General features: G+C 33.8%; 3 protein-coding genes and 1 pseudogene across 3 annotated transcripts; 3 read left to right on the top strand and 1 right to left on the bottom strand.

The window, feature by feature from the left end:
• Positions 1–11,880: 11,880 nt before the first annotated feature.
• Positions 11,881–12,978, top strand: LOC18588419 (1-aminocyclopropane-1-carboxylate oxidase 1-like; annotated as a pseudogene).
• A 2,979-nt stretch (positions 12,979–15,957) lies between these two features.
• Positions 15,958–17,276, top strand: LOC18588418 (ACC oxidase 1). Its single transcript, XM_007012805.3, has 3 exons — positions 15,958–16,116; positions 16,200–16,423; positions 16,512–17,276. The coding sequence occupies exons 1-3, from the start codon at positions 16,015–16,017 to the stop codon at positions 17,104–17,106; spliced, it is 921 nt and encodes a 306-aa protein (XP_007012867.1). The 5' UTR covers positions 15,958–16,014; the 3' UTR covers positions 17,107–17,276.
• A 1,025-nt stretch (positions 17,277–18,301) lies between these two features.
• Positions 18,302–20,064, bottom strand: LOC18588417 (fanconi anemia group E protein FANCE protein). Its single transcript, XM_007012804.3, has 2 exons — positions 19,676–20,064; positions 18,302–19,577 (listed from the first exon to the last, which is right to left on the bottom strand). The coding sequence occupies exons 1-2, from the start codon at positions 19,888–19,890 to the stop codon at positions 18,305–18,307; spliced, it is 1,488 nt and encodes a 495-aa protein (XP_007012866.3). The 5' UTR covers positions 19,891–20,064; the 3' UTR covers positions 18,302–18,304.
• Positions 20,065–20,965: 901 nt separating this feature from the next.
• On the top strand, positions 20,966–23,531 carry TET2 (tetraspanin2). The gene is made up of 2 exons (XM_007012803.3): positions 20,966–21,562; positions 22,948–23,531. The coding sequence occupies exons 1-2, from the start codon at positions 21,065–21,067 to the stop codon at positions 23,257–23,259; spliced, it is 810 nt and encodes a 269-aa protein (XP_007012865.2). The 5' UTR covers positions 20,966–21,064; the 3' UTR covers positions 23,260–23,531.
• Positions 23,532–23,686: the final 155 nt, after the last annotated feature.

Below are 23,686 nucleotides of genomic sequence, written 5' to 3'. Positions count from 1 at the left end.
ATGACGAACAACAAGAGCTTTTCCATGGTTAGCAAAAATTTCTTCTCTCTCTTCGTTGTTGAATATTTCTAGCTCATCATTTACTTCTTCTAAACTAGGTTATTCCATAAATTATTATTCTTCTTCTACTAAGAAGATAATTATTCTTCTACTAAGAAGATAATTCTTCTATTCGGACAAATATAAGCAATATGCCCAAATCTTTAGCATTTAAAGCATTTTTTATTGACATTAGAAACACGAGTAGAAGTAGTCTCTTTATCATTATTGCTTACAGTTTTGTAAGAGTTTACCTTTAGAGGTGAAATAGGTGCTGAACTTTGTCTCCCACGGTTTAAGGTAGAATCTTTTTGTCTAGATGAACTCATTGAGCTTTTTCGTGATCATTGTTTCTCAACTTTTGGTGCTAATCTGATGACATCATTTAAGTTCCAATATGGTTATAGTCTAACAACATTTGCAATTTCAATGTTGAGACCCCAAAGATAAGGAGCTACAGTTTGTTCTTCAGGTTTATGGACATTGCACTTCATGTGAAGTTGTTCGAACTCCATTGTATATTCTTCCATCGATATTGTTTTTTACCTCAAGTTATGAAATTTGATAAAAATTTCTTTTTGATAATGCTCAGGAAAGAACTTATGCTTGAGTTCTCGACGCATCTTATCTCATGTTTTGATCTTGTTGCAGCTTTCTCTTTCTCGTTGCCTTTGGAGATTTTTCCACCAAATAGAAGCGTGATTTTTCAATTTAATTGCCACAAGCTTCACATATTTTTTATCTGGAATATCTTTGAGCTCAAAAACTCTTTCCATTGTGTAGAGCTAGTCAAAGAAATCATTAAGATGAAATCTTCCTTCAAACTCAGGAATGTCGACTTTGATTCTCAAATTTTTGGTAGCAGCAGTTCTCAAGCGACGAATAGGTACTTCTTCATCAGAGGACGAATTTTGATGAAACGGGTTGGTGTCATTTTCTTCATCATTAAAGCTGCTATTGTTGATTTGAGCATCATGTCTTGTGAGTTGCTTTTGTAATTCTTGAATTTGCTGACGTAGTTTTGCAATCTCAATCTCATGATCATCTATTTGACGATTTTGACGTTTTTTATTATATGGTGATGACGAAGTGGTGATGTAGGAAAAAAGATGATATAACTATAAAGAAATAAATAAAATTATCTGAATAAGAAGTATCAAAATTAGACAGCGAACCTGAACTATGCAGCGAACAATGATTCTCCTGTTTTGATACCAAACTGACGTTGGGGCGTTGTAAAAGACACTAGTCGTGGCGAGGTTGAAAACCTCACTAAGGTGAATCACCAATCTTGACAAGGTTAAAAACCACACTAAGATAAAAAATAACCAAAATCCCATTTTGGTTGGTTAGGCCAAATATACTAAAAACTTCTTACTCTTTAAAAAGAGCCTATAGAAATAAGCACTTCTGCTTAAGAAAATATTATTTATTTACTCTCAACTTGAATGTCTCATAACTAAGCTTAAGGGTCTTATTTATAGTATTATAGGCTCACATCCTAGTAAAACTTTACTTCTAGTTCTCTAATACAATTAGAATAATTAACAAGAGATTTAAATAAAATAGATGTTCTATTCCTAAATAGAATATAACTATCCTAATCAAATACTAATTCTTAAAAGTATTAAAATCTCAATAAAAATAAGAAAAAATCATAATCTAAATATAATAAAAAAAATAAACTCCTCAATCAACTAAAATTAGTAAAAATTAAATTAAATAAAATACAATCCTAAACGCTCCTGCATAACAATTACTTACTATTCTACAATCACTACATCAGTGGATAATCATTGCTTTTTTTTCTTTAAATAGATGACAATACATTTTGTCAATTCTTTTTTTTCTTTCTTTGTTTTTTTATTATCAAAATTGACTTTGGAATAAAGCCACAAAAGCCATTGCTTTAGGCTTCAATTTTTCATAAGCCTCATAATTTTATAATAATATAATTAATTATATTAAAAATATATAAAAATTAAAATAATTAATAAAATATTTTCATATTTACTTATTTCTTAAATTAAGCGCTTAACAAATATTTATTTTCTCTCACCTCCCACATTCCTATTAATTCTCAACTATTTATCTCAAGTTTAATGTAAAAGTCAAAGATAATTATATTCTCTTACTTTCCTAATTATGTATTTAATAAATTTTAATTTTTTATTACTTCCCAATTTTCACACTACTATTAATTCTCAAAATGATCTCCAACAGTTATTTTTTTCCTATATATATATATATAAAATCATTTTTTTAATTTATAATATAAAATTTTAATTAAAAATTTTACATCTCAAAAAGTTAGAAAAATAAAATTTTAATTTTTTTTTAATTTCAATAAAAATGTCTCATTTGAATATTTAATTTTAGGCTTATGAAGTTAGCGTGCCGCCATGTTCCTTATATTACTTTATTTAGTTTTATTTCGCTTTTTTATTCAATGAAGTGGCATGATGAACAGATCTTACGAAATCATTGACTTTCAAAGTTCAAACATCTTTTAGTCAACTTTACTCACATGCTAAGGTCTACTCTCTATCAACATCATTCTTCATATTTATATATTTCAAAACATACGAATATTTATAAATGTTTTAATTTTTAATTATTTTTTAACCAAATTATATGTACATGCATGCATACTCTGCAAAGTCATACATATAATATAATAAGCGATGATCCAACATTGATTAAAACCACATTTTACCATTAAATTTATCATCTTGCAAATATTTATATGAAGTCACACATCACAGTTACTAGTGACGGATCGAAGATTTTTTATGAGGGGTGGCGAAATAGTAATCATATCAAGTTATGGATCGGGTTAATGATTCGATTTTGAGTAAAAATTAATCACTTTTGGTATAAAATTAAATTATAATATAGAATTTCATTAACAATTTAAATTTATATAAGTTTTCAAATTCACCAATAAAAATAGATATAAAGTAGAAAGAAAAATTAACATGAGATTTTCACATTAAAAATTAATCACTTTTGATATAAAATTAAATTATAACATAAAATTCATTAATAATTTAAATTTGTATAAGTTTTCAGATTCACCAATATAAAATAAATATAAAATAGAAAGAAAAATTAATATTAAATTTTTAGAGAAAAAAAATAATTGTAAAATTTAGACTTAAAAAGAATTGAACTTAGACCACTAAAGATTAATTTAAGTTTCCTACCACTACTCCAAAACAACACATTTGATTTATGTGTGACAAATTTAGATATTTTAAATTTTATATATATAAAAATAAAAAAAATTAAAAATTGAGGTGGTGGCTGCCACCCTTCTCCCTCCGCTCCTGACAGTTCCATAATCATGATTAATTGGTGCACAACAAGAAGCTAACAATCAATTTCATCCTTCCCACCGAGATTTTAGAAATATTCTTATCATATTTCATACTAATGCCATCATAAATAAATCACAAAGGCCAACAAGCAAAAAAAAAAAAAAGAAAAGAAAATGATAATTAAGTGTGCCCATTGTTAAATTCCTTCATAATATTCGTGTCTTTCGTTTCTGTTGGTGCAAATGGGGTTTAGTTGAAATTCAAAGAATTGACAAAATTGACTTCAAAGCGAGTCTTTCAATAGACGCTATCTTTAAGACTTATTTCGTTCCCACCATTCGGTATATAAAAGAAAGTTATACAAATAGCCTTAGATATATAATAAAGTCAACATCTAACTTTGTTTTGCACTTTATGAAAGTAGATCGTTAGTTACACCTGAAATATTACAAAGTTGTTCGACTTTAGAGCCTACTTTTTGCAGTAAGTATATTATAAGAAATTTGGGTTCTTTTGATCGATGATGGGAACTCAAATATTTATATTTATTTTTAAAACATAATACTTCTATCTCTCTTAATTTTTTTTTATCTTGTCTTAATTGCTTTTGGTATGTCAAAATAGATAGCAACAAGTCCTTTATGTAAGCTTACAAAGGTTTCTTTTCAAGGACAAAACCATTTCATAAAAGCATCTCTTTATCTTAAAGATACTTTTGCATTTTGCAAGATATAATCTTTGGATAAAGATATTGTTTCAATAATCACCTTCTGTAAGAACAACCGTTTATTCCATAAAACATAATCTTTAAGCTACAATATGAAAAAATAACTTTTTACATCCAAACTTTTGAATTGTGGAGTTTTTCTTGTTGTCTCATAACTTTTGAATTTAGAAGTGTTTTTCAAACATGTCACTTTACTAAAAGATATAACTATTCACATGAAAAACACATTTACCTTTAAACTAAATAACTTTTCATATAAAAAGATAACCTTTTATTTTGAAAATACACTAACAATCTCCCATCATTTTCAAAATTTTCAAATACCAACAACTTTGGGAATCTTATATATAAATGGAGGTATCTTGTAGATTTGAACCTTCAATTAATGAGTGTGGTTGGTTCTAGTCTGAATTGATTGGTTGACCAAGTTTAGTTGGGCCACTAAACACACACAAACTTCCTTACTCACTTTGTATCTAATTTTGTCAACCCATTTTGTATAGCCTTTTGTTTTGCATGCATTCATGAGTGCTATCAGAGTCAAACCTTTAACTCTTAGAAATAGCCACATTTCCACTCACATAGGTAGCCTTCATCGAAAGTACACTGTAATTATAGTACTTCAACATATACATTTTATGAGTCTATTAAGAACTTTTGTTCAATCTTACTTTACACATTACGAGAACCCAACAGTATACACCTCGAGATGGAAAATATAAATGAATGCTTGCAATCTTTCATGTGGTTGAATGGTTAGTACCTAAAACTTACAAGTCGGCCACAAGCGTCGAGGTGAGCTCCCACCATTGGAGATTTAATTGATAAGCTTTAAAGTCATTCCTCTTGAGGTCTTTAGTACCTAGTCCTTTTTCAGACTTTTGATAAATGGATCTTCTAAGTTTTTACAATACCTCACATAATTGATAGTAACTATATCATCACTAATTCTTTTTCTTATAATGATATGTTAAAGTCCAATATTGACTATTTCCATTATATGCTTGATTATATGCCTTTGATAACGTTGCTTCATTGTCACAATGTATTTAATGGGTTTGGCTATGGATGGCATGTTAAAAATACGCAGAGAAAAGAAAATTAAAAACTTTATAACTAAACAACAAAATATGCCTCCACTCATGGATCACCTTGGTGATATTTAATACATAAAAGCACAAAATAAATTATTATTTAGAAAGTTACCTTGTCATGTGATTTCGTAATCACGATGGCACTTTTCGAAGCAATCCCGCGAACACCACAAAGAGCAAAAACCCTAGCTAATCAAGTGTTTGGCCTCCAATAGTAGTACACACGATTGCACTTGAATCTTCAACAAAGGAAGGAGTTTTTAACTATACTTTGTGCTAGCAAAAAAGACAACAATTTTTCTTTTCTTCTTTTTCACAATCTTAGCCGAATCTTTCTCGAAAATTGCTTCATAAGCAATTTTCTCTTTCACACAAAAGGAGTGGTGGCAAAGAAAGAAAACGTTTCTCTTTTTCTGACAAAAACTATGTTTTCTTTAATTGTGAAAAACTCTCATATGAAAAATAGTTAAAAGATGACTTATATAGTTAGGTTAAAATAACTTCAATTTTGCAATTAAGCCCTCAATATTATAGCACATTATAATATTGGGCCCATTACTTAATTAAACTCTTTTAATTAAGTCATTGAAAATTAAAATCAAAATTAATTTTCTTTATATTTTACAATCAATGCCTTATAATTATAACTATTTATAATTATGCCTAAAACTTAATTAAACTCTTTTAATTAAGTTTATAGAAGTTAATTACCTAACATGTGATTTAAGTCTAACTTAAATCATCACTCTCCCAATTTAATTCAAATGCAATCATTGTGTGTGACCCATTAAGTTCTCAACATGTTGGTAATGTAATTGATTAATTACTTAATTAATTAATATAAATTTCAATCAATTAATCTATAATCAATTCCATAGACCAAGATTAGCATCTAGCAATGCATCATGGCCACCCAATTGTTGGGATAGTCAAAGAGTTTTTTGACAACCTTTCAATGTATAGTCTATCAATGTAATTCATTCCCTCATCATATATCTTGGAGATGATAAGAGCTTGGTACAATGTCTACTCTTTTTGACCTCCATATTTGTTCTTGCAATTATAACATTAGATTTATAGAGAGTTATGAAACCTTTTTCATAATCTTCATGTCACCTTGGCCAAGGACTTCAATAAGCTAATGTTAACTAATAATTGATAGGATATGTCTTCTAAAACACTTGAGGTGATGATTCCTATCTTGACCACTCATTTACCTTCACATGTTTCATACTATACCCCAAAACAGCCTATTTTGGCATCCTTGGTTAGGCACCCATAGGGATGAAATCAAAGTATAACATTTCACATATAAGACAACTTGGTATCTCAAGTCTAGGGAGTATTTAGACGATTGATACATGAGAAGTGTTGCATAGACACTAGAGTGTATTACCAAATGCACTTCTCATGACGGGTCATGTTCAGTGAACTTACTCTCCCAAGCAAGCACCTATATTCTAGTTCCAAGTATCTTTATACTTCAATCTATGAGATCAATTGCTTACTTCCAAAGTAAGGAACATAGAATATACCAGTCTCTAAGAATCATTAATGTCCAGTCTCAATAATACATTGACCAGGAACATTTTGAGATTATGCTTTAATGCATAGGAATCTCATAACTGCAACCCATTACAGTTTTCTTGCAAGACATATTAATATCATGGACTTCATCCAATTAGACTTATAACTCATTATAATTGATGTCTTATTGCTGAAGGAAAATCTCTAATCATTCAACATGAATGATACTGTTGCATGATTGAAATCAAACCTTAACCAATCCCAATTAGCTGCAGGGCTCATCCCAACAGTATCAAGATAGGTGCTATTCGTTTAGGCCACAACTAAATTCATAAAGTAAATCTCTTAACCATTCCACTTTTTGAGTAACAAATACTAAGGTTATAAATTCAATTGTCATGGTGGAGTTTGCTTGACAAGATTATTTCTTAAAACCTTAAGAAATAACACCCCTACCAATTGAAAATCCACCCATTCGTAGAAGTATGATTTGTTCTATTGTACCAAAGAAAAACCTATATATCTTTGTAAAACCAAAGAAAAACTTGAATAACAAATGCCAAAGTTCATTGTACTCCTTAGAACTCTATAAACAGCATACCAATATTCTTTACTTGGATTACTTGTAAATCGGCTTAGCATCCCAACTGCAAAAGTAATGTCTGGCCTTGTGCACACCATAGCATACATTAGGCATCCAATCGCCCTTGCATATTCATTTTGTGCTATTGGCTTGTCTTGGTTGGTACTAGCCTTAGATTAGAATCATAAGGCGTAGACATTGGCGTACAATCTGACTTTTCTTATTTCATTACAATCTTTTCAATGTAATGAGATTGAGACAATATTAGGTTATTTTTTTTCTTATTATTCTTATACCAAGAATAACATCCACAACATCCATATCTTTCATGTCAAAATTCTTTAACAAGAATCTTTGTGTGTCTTCCACTTATTCCAGTATAAAAAATTAACATGTCATCCACATATGGACAAATTATGACACATTTATCATTATGGAGCTTACTATAGACACATTTATCAGATTAGTTGATCTTGCAGCCATTAGCTTGCACAACATCATCGAACTTTTGATGCCATTATTTTAGGCGCTTGTTTTAATCTATACAAAGACTTTACAAGTTTACACACTTTTCTTTCTTGACCTGAAAAAATAAACCCTTCAGGTTATTCCATAAACACATATTTATCTAATTCACCATTTAGTAATGTCATTTTAACATTCATTTGGTAAATTACTATCTTGTGTATAGATGTAAATGCTATAAGCATTTTGATTGTAACTATTCTAACTACCGGTGTATATGTATTAAAATAATCAATACCTTTCTTTTGTTTAAAGTCTTTAGCCATTAACCTTGTTTTAAACTTATTTATGGTTCCATCAATTTTCATTTTCCTTTTGAAAATTTATTTACAACCTATTAGCTTGGAACTTGGTAGAAGGTCTATCATTTTTCAAGTTTTGTTTTCCATTGTTAAATCCATTTTATCTTGTATTACTTATCTTTAAAAAGAAGCATCTCAAGACCTCATTGCCTGCTCATAAGTTTGAGAATCACCTTCACCTTCTACATTAAAGCAGTAAGATAAGTATTCACATGTTTTTTCTTTTATAACTTTTACTAAGTACATGAAGAAATCGGATCCATATGTCTTTGCTTTTCTATTTCTTTACTTTTATGAAGCTTAATAGTTTCTTCATTATTTTCCAAAAGTTTATCACTTTCTGTTACTAGTTCTTTAGGTATTGGAATTGAATTGAATCTTATTTCATCAAAAGATAACGTCCATTAATTCTATGAATGTATGAATGGAATATAAATCATTGGTTTCTATCACTATGAAACGATATGCTTAGCATATCTTATAAATATACATTCAATTCCCCTTTTATCCAATTTCCTTTTTCTTTAGTTCCAAAACTTTTACTATGGTTCAATATCCCCAAACTTTTAAATAATTAAGTGTTGGCTTTTTTCTTTTCTATAACTCATAAAAAGTAGTTTTACTCTTTTTGTTTGGGATTCTATTTAGTATATGTCAAGTCGTTAATAAGGCTTTGCTTTCCCAAACTCGAATTAAAAAACAAAGAATTGATCATTTTTGTAAGAATTCGATTCCTACGTTCGCTACACCATTTTGTTTTGCTATGTATGGAGTTATAATCTCATGAATAATACTAGTGGACTTGAAATACTTGGGGTCATAATATTCACTTCCTTTGTCACTTAGTAAATATTTGATAAGCAATGTACAATACAATTCTATTTCATTTTTATACATTCTAAACTTTTCCATTACTTCATATTTAGCATGCAATAAATAAACATAGAAATATCTAGAGAAGTCAGATATAAATGTTACGAAGTATTTCTTTCCACTAATAAATGGAGTAATATGCATGTCACAAAATCAGAATGTATTAATGTAAGCAATTTGGAATTTCTTTCTACCTTAAGAAATGAGTTTCTTTTGATTTTAGTAACCATGCATGTCTTGCACAAAGAATCATTTCCATCAATATTAGGAATCAACTCTAATTTAGCCATATCATGCACTATTTTATAATGGACATAACTTAATCTATTATGCCATAAATTAGATAATGCTAGTTTACTATCATGAACATTAAATGAGGTATCAATGTAAGTAGAATTAGTAGCATTCTTATTAATATTAAGCTTAAATATGTTTTCGCATAAGTATCCACTTCTCACATATTGTCCATTTTTTGTACGGATAAACTTATTTGCCTCAAATACTAATTTGAAGTTATACTTACTCAACAAGCCACTCGACACAAGATTTTTTCTAACTTCTAGTACATAATAGACATCTTTTAGTACAAGTACTTTTCTTTAAGTAAACATGAGTTCAACGATGCCTTTTCTTTTCACTTATGTAGTGGAAGAATTTTCCATGTATAATACGATTCCATCATTAACCACTTCCAAGGACTTGAAAAAACTCTTATCTTTACATATATGTTTAGTTGCACTAGTGTCAATCCACCATACTCTATCATCTTAGAGAAGATTGACCTTAGAAATCATAGCAACAAACTTGTTGTTCACACCTTATTTCTTTTAATTCAAAAGTCTACATTCGGCCTTGAGGTGTCCAAGTTTGTTACAATGGAAACATGGACCCCTTTTGTTGCTTTTGATCTTATGACTTTTGTCATTTATACCAACATAATGTTTTTGATGTGCGACACTGACTTGTTTGATGGTTTGAGTTCCATCACATGGACCTTCGAAATCTCAAGTTCTTTCCATTAAAATCTTTTTCTTTTTCAGTTTACTTGACTTCTTTTTGTTTGCGATAATCTTCTTCTATTTAAAGATGATTACTAATGTCCTTGAGTTTTCTTAATGTCTTTTCATGAGAGCGAAATTTTATCAATTATAGAAGACACCATAATAGCTTTGTCTATGTTAAGATTATGTTGCCTAAAGCTATTCAGCATGCATTCAAGCTCATGAAATTGATTCGTAACAAAATGATCATCTATGAATGTGACAAACTACTTCTTTCCAACCAATATGCATTTATTATGCATGTTGGGTACAATATCATTCATATCAAGTAAGGAAAGATAACTTATCTTATAATATGATGAAGCACCATTTTGCCATAAATGATTCTCGTCCATAGATTCTTCTTCAAAACGATCTAACATGACTATGTTGGTAGCAATCTCTTTTAGTGAAGTCATTTTGAATTCTAATCACACAAAAAATAAGTCTTAAAGTTGTAGGTAGAAATGAGGTTTAGTTGAAATTCAAGGAATCGACAAAATTTACTTAAAAACAAGCCTTTTAATAAATACTATCTTTAAGATTTATTTTGCCTTTACCACTAGGTATGCAAAAGAGAGTTATGCTAATAACCTTAGAGATACAATAAAGCCAACGTCTAACTTCATATTGCACTTTATGAAAGTAAACCATTAGATACACCCAAAGGTTTGCAAAGTTATTTGATCTTAAAGTATATTTTCTATAGCAAGTAGATTATAAGTAATTTAGATTCCTTTGATAGATGATGAGAACTCAAGTGTTTATGTTTATTTTTGAAACATAACACTTCCATCTCTGTTGATTTTTTTACTCTTGTCTTAATAATTTTTAGTATGCCAAAATGATTGGCAACAAGTCCTTTATATAGGCTCATAAGAGTTTCTCCTAAAAAACACAACCCTTTTAACAAGGTACCTCTTTGTCTTAAAGATACCTTTGCATTTTGCAAGATACAATACTTGGATAAAGATATAGTTTTAATAATCACCTTATGAAAGGGCACCTATTCATTTCATAAGATATAATCTTTGAGCTAAAATATGAAAATTTAACTTTTCACATCCAAACTTTTGAGTTGTGGAGTTTTTCTTGTTGTTTCTTAATTTTTGGATTTAAAGGTATTTTTTCTAACATGTCACTTTATTAAAAGACATAACTATTCACATAAAAAACACAACTACAATTCAATAATCACACTATGTGATATAACCTTTAACCTAATATAACTTTTGATACGAAAAGACAACCCTTTATTGTGAAAATACACCAACAATTTCACTTTGGCTATTTGAAAGGAATCATATATAGTCCGCCTCTAGTTTTGCTCAATGTAAGAAATAGTCGGTTGATCAAAGCAGGTTTCCAACAAAAATGAGACAGTGTGTTGAATATTAAAGCTAAAAAGAGGAAGTGCAGATGATGCAGCGGATGACTTGGGGCCACTAATCCAATCAGATAAAAGTTTTTCTTAGGGAAGTAAAAGAAAATAATGCATACTTCACAAGAGAGCATGGTTGACCATATCAGTGACAAGGAAGGAGAAACAATTTGCAGTGAATAACATGGTGGTACTGAGTTGAACTTGGACTTAATAAACAGGTCCTGACTCTTTTCAAGGAACGCAAATGATTTTCCTTGGAATGACGTCATGGTTACCTAAAGCTACTGTTGTTCTCAAATTCCAATATAAATTGCCTTCTTATTAATTTACTACTTTGTTTGGGAAAATTGCTTAGCAAAGATTAAAAAAGAAAATAGTGAGAGGGACCCAAGCACCTTCTTGAAGCCTATAAATAGTCCTCCAAGTTACCTATCTTTTGCAATCTGGATTAGAAAGAGCAAAGAGGATGGAGATTACTATAATAGATCTTGATGAACTCCATGGTGAGAAAAGGAGCAAAACAATGGCACTTCAGAACAAAGCTTGCGAGAAATGGGGTTTCTTTCAAGTTAAGTGAATAGGATTTTCTCGTTTGAACTGATAGTGTGATTTATGCTTTGTTCTAATACTGAAGTTGCCAATATCTGCAGGTTGATAACCACGGAATTGACAAGAAGTTGATGGAGAAGGTGAAAGAGTTGGTCAATACATATTATGGTGAAAATTTGAAGGAAAGCTTTTATGAATATGAAATAGTTAAAAGCTTAAAGTACTAAGAAAGTACGTCTAATATGGATTGGGAAAGCACCTTTTTCATTTGACATCGCCCCACATCCAACATCAATGAAATTCCAAACCTATCAGAGGAACTCTGGTGAGTTAATATAATGTTGAACCTGCCTAGTTGCTTTACAGTATAGTGTAAAAATGAAAGGTGATTGAAAACAATGCATGTTTTGCAGTAAAACAATGGATGAATACATCTCTGAACTGCTTAAGCTCGCGGAAAAGCTTTCTGAGCTCATGTGTGAGAATCTTGGCTTGGAGAAAAATCACATCAAGGAAGCATTCTCAAGATCTAAAGGTCCCGCAGTGGGGACAAAAGTGGCAAAATACCCTCAGTGTCTTAATCCAAAGCTTGTAAGAGGACTCCGAGAACACACTGATGTTGGTGGGATCGTACTAATGCTCCAAGATGACCAGGTCCCTGGCCTTGAATTCCCGAAAGATGGAGAATGGGTACTGATTCCACCATCTAGGAACAACACCATCTCTGTTAAGACAGGTGACCAAGTGGAGGTACTGAGTAATGGTAGGCATAAAAGCGTTCTGCATCGAGTCAAGGCAGAAAAGAATGGAAGCAGACTTTCCATTGCTACATTCTAAAATCCTACTGGCGAGTGGCGATGCACTTATTTCTCCAGCTCCCAAACTATTATACCCCAATCACTACCGTTTCCAGGATTACCTAGAGCTTTATTCAACCACGAAGTTTATGGAGAAAGGTCCGAGATTTGAGTCCATGAAGACAATGGCTAATGGGCATCATAATCTCCATATCTAAAAGTACCACTTCATTAGGTTACCCTGAATCACTCAACTCCTTATTTGTTTTTTCAGTTTTGTTCCTACGTTTCCTACATTAAAAGATGTACTATATTTTTGTCCTGCAAGCAAAGATTTTGAGTTTTTATAATTCGAATAAGATAAAGAAAGATAATGCTTCCTTTCATTTTCTTATTTCAATAATTTTCTTGAAGACTGTACCGTTGCTCTGCTAGTTGAGCACTTTAATAATTAAGACACAAAGAAATACTGATTATCAAGAAAGTTCATGGAATATATAATAATTATACCAATGTTAGAAAGTTTCGTTTCTTTGACCAATATTTTAACCAACTCTTACCATAAACCAGTTACCATGGAAAGTCACAACAAGTAGCTATTTCTTCTCTTATTTTTCAACATTGAAAATTCCATGAAAAATGGTCTTTGCAATACTTGCACTCAGTTGACTTTCTTTTTAAGCGTTTGACAGCCCGACAGAAATAAATAGAAAAAGAAAAAGAAAAGACAGAAAAAAAAAGAAACAAAGAAGCTTTCAATACATAAATATTTCGTGGCATAAACTTGTTTTTTTTTTAAGTTTCATAAGTTCATTAGAAACAGAGGGAACAATTGTTCCACCTCTGAAAGGAGCAACAAATTTTGTCCTGTTACACTTCCACTCAAGTACAACAACCAAAATCTACTCAAAAATCATGTAACACTTCCCCTATATACATTTCTGCACTCATCAATCCCCTAATCACCTAAGTCAAAATCCCAAAAGCCTCAGAACACAAGAGGCCATGGCCAAAAGAACAAAAAACAGAGGGTTAGTATCAACCCAGCTATACATTAATCACAACCCTTCCCTATACAATCCCATATCCAAAATGATAAAAACATCACACGCACAACAATCCAGAATCATTCACAGCCATAAGCATATCGAAGTAATACCTGCTTACACACTGTAACACGACATTCATCAACCTTCCCAGCATCCCTGCACTGAGGACATAGCCACACACACAAGGGACAGTTGCTTACCCGAAAGCACTAACAAGATTTCCTTGTCTTTGGACACTTTCTTTAACTAAGTTGTCAGTTAGTTGGCTGCTTTCCCTATAAACATGCTTGATCTCCCACCCTTTGATCTCCTTTTTCAATCTTTCGATGTGAAGAACCCACTTCCTCATCCTCCATGAGACGTCGTTCGGTTTGGTTGTCCATTTAACAGCGTTTCTCAAGTCGCTCTCAACAATGGCTCCATTTGGAAGCAACAAAAAACAAGAACGCTTCCCTAATGGCTCTAGTTTCTGCTACACTCGAATCCTCCACCCGATAGTTTTGGAAATGATAATTTTTATTAGCTCATTCTCATCCCTCATAACACCCCATATACCAGCCTTTTCAGGACACCCTTGTTTCATGGCATAAACTTGGACTGCATGATGACTAGGTGCAAAATTATCTTAAACAACAGCCCTGTATAGTGATGAATAGAGCTAGTGAGGTCACAGACTAGGATTTTGCCAATGTTATACAAACCTCTCATTTTTTTAAGATGACATATAGTAAAATTTTCTCCTCCTCATATAATAATACCTCATATCACATTTGTAAGTGTTGCACTAACTGTTTTGTCGATGTTGTCAAGTAGTTATTGGTCTAAACATAAGTGTATACCAAACAACCAAGAGTTCCAAGACTAGCACTTACGGCCAATGTGGAAAAAGATTTATTTAAAATAAAGAAAATAAAGTTAAAATAACTGTCTATATTCGTTTATTATTTGTCTATTGTACCAATGAGAATCAGTTACCTACTAATCTACAATCACTAGATCAGTGGATAATCATTACATTTTTTTCTTTAAATAGATAACAGTACATTTTTTCAATTTTTTTGTCTTCTTCTTTATATTACTTTTTTTACTAATTTGAAGGAGATGATTATGTTATTTCACTTTTTTATTCAATGAGATGGCATGTTGAACGGATTCATTGACTTTCAAAGTTCAAATATCTTTTGGTCCAACTTTGCTTACGTGCCAAAGGTCTGCTCTGTATCGACGTCATTCTTCATATTTATATATTTCAAAAATATTTTATAAAAATTTTAAATGTTGATTATTTTATAACCAAATTATATGTAGTACATGCATGGATACTCTACAACGTCATACATATTATATAATATGCGATGACCCAACATTAATTAAAATCATATTTTACCATTAAATTTATCATCTTGCAAATATTTATATGAAGTTACACATCATAGTTACATAATCATGATGCACCACAAGAAGTTACCAATCGATTTCATGTTTCCCCACCGACATTTCAAAAATAGTCTTACCATATTTCATACTAATGCCATCATAACCAACAGACAAAAAACGAAAAGAAAAGAAAACAAACGAAAATGATAATTCAGAAGCGCCCATTGTTAAATTCCTTCCTAAGATCTATGTCCACCGTTTCACTTTGGCCGTTTGAAAGGAATCATAGTCCGCCCCTTGTTTTGTTCAATGCAAGAAACAACCGGTTGATCAAAGCGGGTTTCCAGCAAAGATGAGACAGTGCGTTGAATATTAAAGGTGAAGAGAGCTAGTGCAGATGCTGCTGCGGATGACTAGGGGCTAGTAACCCAATCAGGTAAAAGGTTTTCTTAGGGAAGTAAAAGAAACTAATGCGTGCTTCAGAAGAGAGCATGATTGACCATAACAGTCACAAGGAAGGAGAAACAGTTTACAGTGAATCACCTGGTGGTAATGAGTTGAATTTGGACTTTTTAATCATGTCCTGACTCTTTTCAAGGAACCCAAATGATTTTCCTTGGAATGATGTTACAGTTACCTAAAACTACTATTGCTTCCAAATTACAATATAAACTGCCCTCTTGTTAGTTTACTGCTTTGTTTGGGAAAATGGATTAAAAAAGATTAAAAACGAAAATAGTGAGAGGGACCCAAGCACCTTCTTGAAGCCTATAAATAGTCCTCCAAGTTACCCATCTTCTGCAATCTGGATTAGAAAGAGCAGAGAGGATGGAGATTCCTGTGATAGATCTTGATGAACTCCATGGTGAGAAAAGAAGCCAAACAATGGCACTACTGCACGAAGCTTGTGAGAAATGGGGTTTCTTTCAGGTTAAGTGAATAGGATTTTCTCGATTTGAACTGATAATGTGATTTATGCTTTGTTCTAATACTGAAGTTGCCAATATCTGCAGGTTGATAACCATGGAATTGACATGAAGTTGATGGAGAGGGTGAAAGAGTTGGTCAATACATATTATGAGGAAAACTTGAAGGAAAGCTTTTATGAATCTGAGATAGTTAAATGCTTAAAGAACAAAGAAAGTATGTCTAATATGGACTGGGAAAGCACCTTTTTCATTTGGCATCGCCCCACATCCAACATCAATGAAATTCCGAACCTGTCAGAGGAACACTGGTGAGTTAATATAATGCTCAACCTGCCGAGTTGCTTTACGGTTTAGTGTAAAAATGAAACGTGACGGAAAACAATGTATGCTTTGCAGTAAAACAATGGATGAATACATTGCTCAACTGATTAAGCTCGCGGAAAAGCTTTCTGAGCTCATGTGTGAGAATCTTGGCTTGGAGAAGAACTACATCAAGGAAGCATTCACAGGATCGAAAGGTCCTGCGGTGGGGACAAAAGTAGCAAAATACCCTCAGTGTCCTAATCCAGAGCTTGTGAGAGGACTCCGAGAACACACCGATGCGGGTGGGATCATACTATTGCTCCAAGATGAGCAGGTCCCTGGCCTTGAGTTCCTGAAAGATGGAGCATGGGTACAGATTCCACCCTCCAAGAACAACACCATCTTTGTTAACACAGGTGACCAAGTGGAGGTATTGAGTAATGGTAGGTATAAAAGCGTTCTGCATCGTGTCCTGGCAGAAAAGAATGGGAGCAGACTTTCCATTGCTACATTCTACAATCCTGCTGGCGATGCACTCATTTCTCCAGCTCCCAAACTATTGTACCCCAATCACTACCGTTTCCAGGATTACCTGAAGCTTTATTCAACCACAAAGTTTTCGGAGAAGGATCCGAGATTTGAGTCCATGAAGACAATGGCTAATGGGCACCGTAATCTCCATGTCTAAAAGTACCACTTACTTGGGTTACCCTGAATTGCTCACTCCTGGTTTGTTTTTTCAGTTTTCTTGCTATGTTTCCTACAGTAAAAGATGCATTATATTTTTCTCCTGCAAGCAAAGAAGTTTCAGCTTTTATAATTCCAATAAAATAAAAGAAAAAGAATGCTTCCTTTCAATTTTTTATTTCAATAATTTTCTTGAGACTGTACCGTTGCTCTGCTAGTTGAGGACTTTAATAATGATATACCAGAACCACTAACAAGTCATAAAGAAATACAGGTTCATGGAATAATAATTGTACCTAAAATTAGAAAGTTTAGTTTCTTTGACCAATATTTTAACCAACTTTATCATAAACCAGTTACCAAGGAAAGTCACAGCAAGTAGCTATTTCTTCTCTTATTTTTCAACATTGAAAATGCCATGAAAATTTTCTTTGCAATGCTTTTACTCAGTTGACTTTCTTTTTAAGTGTTTGACACCCCGACGGAAACAAATAGAAAAATAAAAAGAAAAAGACAGAAAGAAACAAAGATGCTTTCATTGCATAAATATTTCGTGGCATAAAATTGGACTGAATGATGACTACATCTCCTTATGCAGAATTATGTTAAGAAGCAGCCCTGCATGATGAATAGAACTAGTGAGGTCACAGACGAGGATTTTGCCAATATTATACAAACCTCTTATATTTTAAGACGACAGATAGTAAACTTGGCTCCTCCTCTTATAATAGTACCTCATATCGCATTTGTAAGCGTTGCATTAACTGTTTTGTCGATGTTGTCAAGTAGTTATTGGTCTAAATATAAGCGTGTACAAAACAACCAAGCGTTCCAAGACTAGCACTTACAGCTAATGTGGAAAAAGTTTCATGAGTTCGAACATGGCCAGTGGCTCAACATTCAAAAAGTTCTGAATGAGATCTGAAGAGAATGTCATTTTTATGTCCTCATATGCCGACTCTCAGCTACAGGTATCCATTAAAATTTAATGGTAGAAAAAGGACCTGGTCAAGCGGTTTCTCTCCGTTTCTATTCCAGTGTGGCTTGAAGCACATCTTCCGTTCTTGATTCCCACTCCCTTGACCCTTTGCCTAGCTCTATTAGGAAGTGCCACTTCCATTACTGTGTGGAAGTGCCTATTGTTCTGTAACTTCTCTGTCAAGTTCTAATCTTTTGGCTTATGAGATTAAACACAATAGTTAAAGACTAGCTAATCTTGATAATATAGATTTTGTAACAAGAGTATTGGTGCACTCAACTGCTTCAGTTAATACATTCTTATGCGACTTCAATAGTGAAGCACATTTACTGACCAAACATAACACGAAGTTCCCAAATTTTAGAGATTTGGAAAACCTTTCAGCCATTTGCCTAACATGGTAAACAAGACAATCAACTGAATCCTCAGTTAAGTGAACGTTGTGATTTAAGATGTTCTGGAAGAGGTTAAACAATGATTCTGTCCATACCAATTCATTGGAGACAAGATATTGGTGGCATGGAAGCAAGATGAAGCTCCTCTCCTCCTCTCCTCCACAAAGCAGCTTCTGGCAGTAGGCAGAAACATGACCTGGGTGCAAGCATTCCCTTACAATCCTAGTAATCACATCACAGATTGGGTTATTGATACCCTCACTTCGCAATACAAGTGGAAACAATAATCCATGCACAGAAGCCCTCTGATGGAGCTTGCAGTACTCCATTGTCGAAGTCACCAGCAGACGAGAAGCTGGCTCTTCTATAACCAAAAACTTGGGAAGCACAATTGAGCAGAGAACCTGACTTGGCCAAGCAAGCTCTTCTTCATCCCCACACGAAAGATGAGAAATCAGCACTGAAGCAGTCTCATCCTCCGCTTTCCAAGGCTCAATCAGATTCAAAACTTGCAAAGAATCCCTTCCTTTATCCAAGCAAAGTTGGCGAATTTCATTCGCTAAAGCTACAGCTTTCAAACTAGATTCAAAGTTCATAACCCTGCTTCTCAAACTAAGAGCCATTTTTTCAATTTCAGGTTCTAAAGGCACATTCAGAGCCTGATCCACCTCAATAGCCTCCCCAACTTCCTTCAAATCATTTTCTCCATTTTCTTCAACTTGACTAAACAAACCCTCATCCTTTTCCAAACTATCATCACAAAGCCTCGAACCAAAATCAGCTACAGATAAAGGAAGCCAAGAGAGAACCGGATCATTAGTTGCATCTACGTCCTTGAGCCAATCCGGCAAGGACTCAAACTCTTCACCAGAGTCCAAACTAAAACCAGAAATCCACTCATTAATATTTGATTCAGACACTGCATCAAGCAGATTACGTGCGGCCCTCTTCACCCAAAATTCAAGCTCTTGACTTTCACTCAATATATTACGTGCCAGCTTAGATAATTCCTTTCCATCAAACCTCTTCTTCTCCAAAGCAAGAAATGACAATATTCTTGACTGAATCATACTCGGTAGAGTCTCTATAAACATGATCCTTAAAAAAAAATGATAACAACTCATTAGTCACTAAAACTACAATGAGAAAAAAAAACCAAAGAAAGCCTCTTTTTTGTTTGAAATTTCAGGGTTTACCTTTTTGTTGTGGGAGGTGAAGAAAAAGATGAGTCTTTGACAATGGGATTGCAAGGTTTGGTAAGCAGAGAAAGGAAAGAGCTTGTGGTGATTGGAGTTGTTGTTGACGATGACGATGTTGTGGCATTGAAAGATTGTTGCAGCCAAAGCGACGCTTCGGTTTCTGGTGTTGGGCTATTCATGAAAATGTCGAACAACGGGACCCATGGCTCCATTTTTTTTCTGAAGCAGAGGAAACTCCTCCTTTGGAGCTTCAAGGGAAAAACGCGGGAAATGGCAATGCTTTCAACTGTGTAGATTAGAGGAAGTAAACTCTATGCCACGTGGTAGAGCTTGTCTTCTGACATGTATCTCAACATGGCATGCAGTGATTGGGAGCTTGTAGCTACTAGCTCAAAGTTGCGGCTGGGGTTTTTTTTTTGTTGCATTTTTTTTACTTCAATATATAGAAACGCGTTTTCAAATAGTGGGACCCAAAGGCAACCCGGCCCATGGCGAGGGCATGGGAGGAGCCTCGAAGCGTAAATCCGCATCATGTGCTCTCCGTCATCAATTATGGTCTTTTGAGTTCCGACTTTCGACTTTGCTTAATGTTAAGACAAAGAGATTTGAGCAGCAAAGGTTAAGGATTGAAAAGATTGTCCATGTCTACGCCATGAATAACTTCATTAAGATCTGTATACAAAAAGCTGTTCATTTAATAGTCAAAATTTTACTTTAATGTGATTAAGCTATTAAATTATATTTTGATCCTTGGTAACAATGTACTTAAGCTTTTGTGTGTCTAAGAAAAGTGATGAAGACTTTAAATTTATAGCTCCAATAGCAACTGGAATTAGGATTGAAGGCACAAGCTTCAAAAAGATGAAATTGCTACCGTTTCACCAGTAGTAGCAGATTAGATGGAAATTGTGATTTGTGAGAGTCAAAAAAGACAGAAGGCACTTTTGCTTTACCAAACAGAATGGCCTGGCCTTTGAACTCAACCTCAATTTTCCCTTCTCTAAATCCTTTTTCTTTGGCTGTTGGAGTATGATTTTCTCTTTGAAAATGGAAATCAAAGCCAAAGATGAAAACAATTCCTGCAAAGAGATCACATCACAGATTGGGAAGGTAAGTCACTAAGATTAAGATGTTTACGGGTTTCTACTTTCTAACTTCTGAGCCATTAAAAGAGTTACCGGCTGTTACTTTGAACATCCTTCGAAGGCACAATAATGTGAACAAATATATGTCCAGAAATTACCATTTTACCCTTTCGAGCACCAAAACAGGTTGGAAGCTACCAAACTGATAAAAAGGCCAAAACAGCTCAAGAACCCAATCTTCAAACACAGTCTCCCTTCTCTAAACTGTTCTACTCTCTTCTTCTCTTCCCTTCAACCAAATATGGGAGTAGCCAATAACATAACAGCAGTCCTCAACTTTGTAGCCCTTCTCTGCTCCATCCCAATCATTGCAGCTGGCATCTGGCTAGCCTCCAAGCCTGACAACAACTGCATCCACCTCTTCCGATGGCCCGTTGTTCTCCTTGGCTTCCTCATCCTCCTTGTCTCCCTTGCTGGCTTTGTCGGTGCCTACTGGTACAAGGAAACCCTCCTGGCCTTCTATCTTTGCTGCATGGCCATTCTCATTGGTCTCCTCCTCATCTTGCTGGTCTTTGCTTTCATAGTTACAAGGCCTGATGGGAGCTACGATGTGCCTGGAAGGGGTTACAAGGAGTATAGGCTCGATGGGTACTCGAGCTGGCTTAGAAACCACGTAGTTGATTCCAAGAGCTGGAACAAGATCAGGGCTTGTCTGGCTGACACCGATGTTTGCCCTAAGTTGACTCAACAATATATCACCGCTGATCAGTTCTTCGCCGCTCATATCACTCCTCTTCAGGCAAGTCCAAGCTCTGTTCTTTAGATCTTTACCTTTCAATTATGGCCATATTTTCTCAAATTTTCATGATTTTTTTTTATGAAAATAGCGGTACCCTTTCTAAGATTTTCATGGGTAGTGTCCAAGGAAAGAGCAATTAAACAGAAAACGTCCACTGCTAATTACCTGCAAAACAGAGGAGCTTATTTTTCAGACAACCAAACTGGTCGTTAGATCTTCACTGTAAGAATATTGAATAAAATGTTATGGCACATCCTTATTGGTTATTGCAAAGTCCTTAGAGGAATTTAGTTCTAACAAGTATCGGATGCCTACTTTTTCTTCTGATAAATATCCCATAAATGTGTTAACTATTGATTGAATATGATATCATGTAGTTTTCAACAACAAACATTGAATTCATTTATTAAACTTAGAATCACAAACATGTCATTTTCGTTCAATAATCTGTTGTAAGCAATAGCTATTCATTTAATTTTTTCCTCAAATCTTTGTCATAATTAACTATATTCGTTCTTTTTAAATGAAATCTTAGAACACGAGTATTTATTAAAAAAAAAAATGAAAATCAGCAATGTGTTAACCGTTATGTTCATCCTTACTATATAGCTGCTGGGCCTTTTTCTTTCTCCTTTATTTTCCTGGATAACATAGCGAACAGAATTCTTCTTTGCCCCATCTGTTACTTGTTTTCCCGATGACGATTAGGTATAAGATCCTTCATGGTTATTAGTAGAATTCAGATGGCGATTGAATTATCCATGAGGTCACACGAAGTTGCTGGAATAGGACATGACTTGATGTCTTAAACCATGGCCCACTTCACCCTAAATAATATAAAGAAGGACCTACTATTATGGGTTTGATGTTTAGTTTAGGGTAAATAATGATACCATTCATTCATTGGGCCCCCCATGAATGGATCAATTTGATCCACAAAATTATCAGTACAACTTTTTGCTATGTTTTATCACAGCTCAAATCATGAATCAGGCACATGTTGTGTGCCGTGGGGCAAGGCCAAAGGTTCTAATACTTTCATTTTGTGGGTTGGAGAAGTTTGTGCCAGTGAAATCAGTACCTACCAGATTAATTATTAGTATGAAATCATGGGATTTTGACCGTATTAAAAAGCCGTCCATTTTAAATAAAGTGATGGGCTGATGGCTTTGTCTATGTAGTCTATCTGCAGAAGATAAAAATGCTAGTTTATGGTTGCCAGCTTTGGCAATGTTTTTTTTTTTTGAAAAGTACCAGCATTGGCAATATATGGTGACAAAGTGGACGTTGATTTAGTGGGGAGGTGTTTCTCTTTTCTTTTCCCTTTTGCCTTTTTGTTGCTGTTTTCTGATTAGTTTAACTCTTCTTGTTCTTTTGTTTGACAGTCGGGATGTTGTAAGCCTCCCACAATCTGTGGCTACACTTATGTGAACCCAACATTGTGGTCTAATGCGGCGAACCCGACCGGGGACGCTGACTGCTATCTATGGAGCAATGACCAGAGCCAACTCTGCTATAACTGCAACTCATGCAAGGCTGGTCTGCTTGGGAATCTGAGGAGAGAATGGAGGAAAGCCAACATAATACTCATTGTGGCAGTGGTGGTACTGATATGGGTCTATATCATTGCCTGCAGTGCCTTCAGGAATGCCCAAACGGAGGACCTCTTCAATCGCTACAAACGGGGTTGGACTTAAAAGCCAAAAAAAAAAAAGAAAGAAAATCATCATTGGAAACCTCACTCTCTGATTTTCATTTGTATTTATTCAGCTTTTGCTTTTTTCTTTTTTTATCTTTTCGTTGAGCTATGTTGTCAGTAGTGTCGTGTATATATCCCAATGTTCTGTTTTTATCTAGAATGTATGGAGAAGCAGTGAGGAGGGCAAAGCAAAAAGAGTTTTTCAAGTACTTGTCTCACTGTCTAATGAAAAACGAGAATAGAATCTCAATTATCAGCTTTCCACGAGAATAGGATTCTTCCATTTGAAAAGCCTTTACAAGGTTCCTGGTTGGGTGAAACGTTTGACAATTTGTTGGGAGAGTGGCGACCCTTTCAAAGGCGCATAGGCACATGCGCAAACGCGCACTCAGGAAAAGCCTTAGTACGCGCAACAAGATAAAAAA

The sequence above is a fragment of the Theobroma cacao genome, chromosome 9 (assembly GCF_053813885.1).
Source record: "Theobroma cacao isolate CCN51 chromosome 9, ASM5381388v1, whole genome shotgun sequence".
Taxonomy (NCBI): Eukaryota; Viridiplantae; Streptophyta; class Magnoliopsida; order Malvales; family Malvaceae; genus Theobroma; species Theobroma cacao.
This window is presented reverse-complemented; position numbering and strand designations above follow the sequence as displayed.

Excerpts from the sequence above, each read along its gene's own strand:
- LOC18588417 (XM_007012804.3), bottom strand. The coding sequence starts at position 19,890 with ATGGAGCCATGGGTCCCGTTGTTCGACATTTTCATGAATAGCCCAACA. Across the intron at positions 19,578-19,675 it reads TCACCTCCCACAACAAAAAG|GATCATGTTTATAGAGACTC; the intron begins GTAAACCCTGAA and ends TTTTTTTTTAAG.
- TET2 (XM_007012803.3), top strand. The coding sequence starts at position 21,065 with ATGGGAGTAGCCAATAACATAACAGCAGTCCTCAACTTTGTAGCCCTT. Across the intron at positions 21,563-22,947 it reads CTCATATCACTCCTCTTCAG|TCGGGATGTTGTAAGCCTCC; the intron begins GCAAGTCCAAGC and ends TTTGTTTGACAG.
- LOC18588418 (XM_007012805.3), top strand. The coding sequence starts at position 16,015 with ATGGAGATTCCTGTGATAGATCTTGATGAACTCCATGGTGAGAAAAGA. Across the intron at positions 16,117-16,199 it reads AGAAATGGGGTTTCTTTCAG|GTTGATAACCATGGAATTGA; the intron begins GTTAAGTGAATA and ends CAATATCTGCAG. Across the intron at positions 16,424-16,511 it reads AACCTGTCAGAGGAACACTG|TAAAACAATGGATGAATACA; the intron begins GTGAGTTAATAT and ends TATGCTTTGCAG.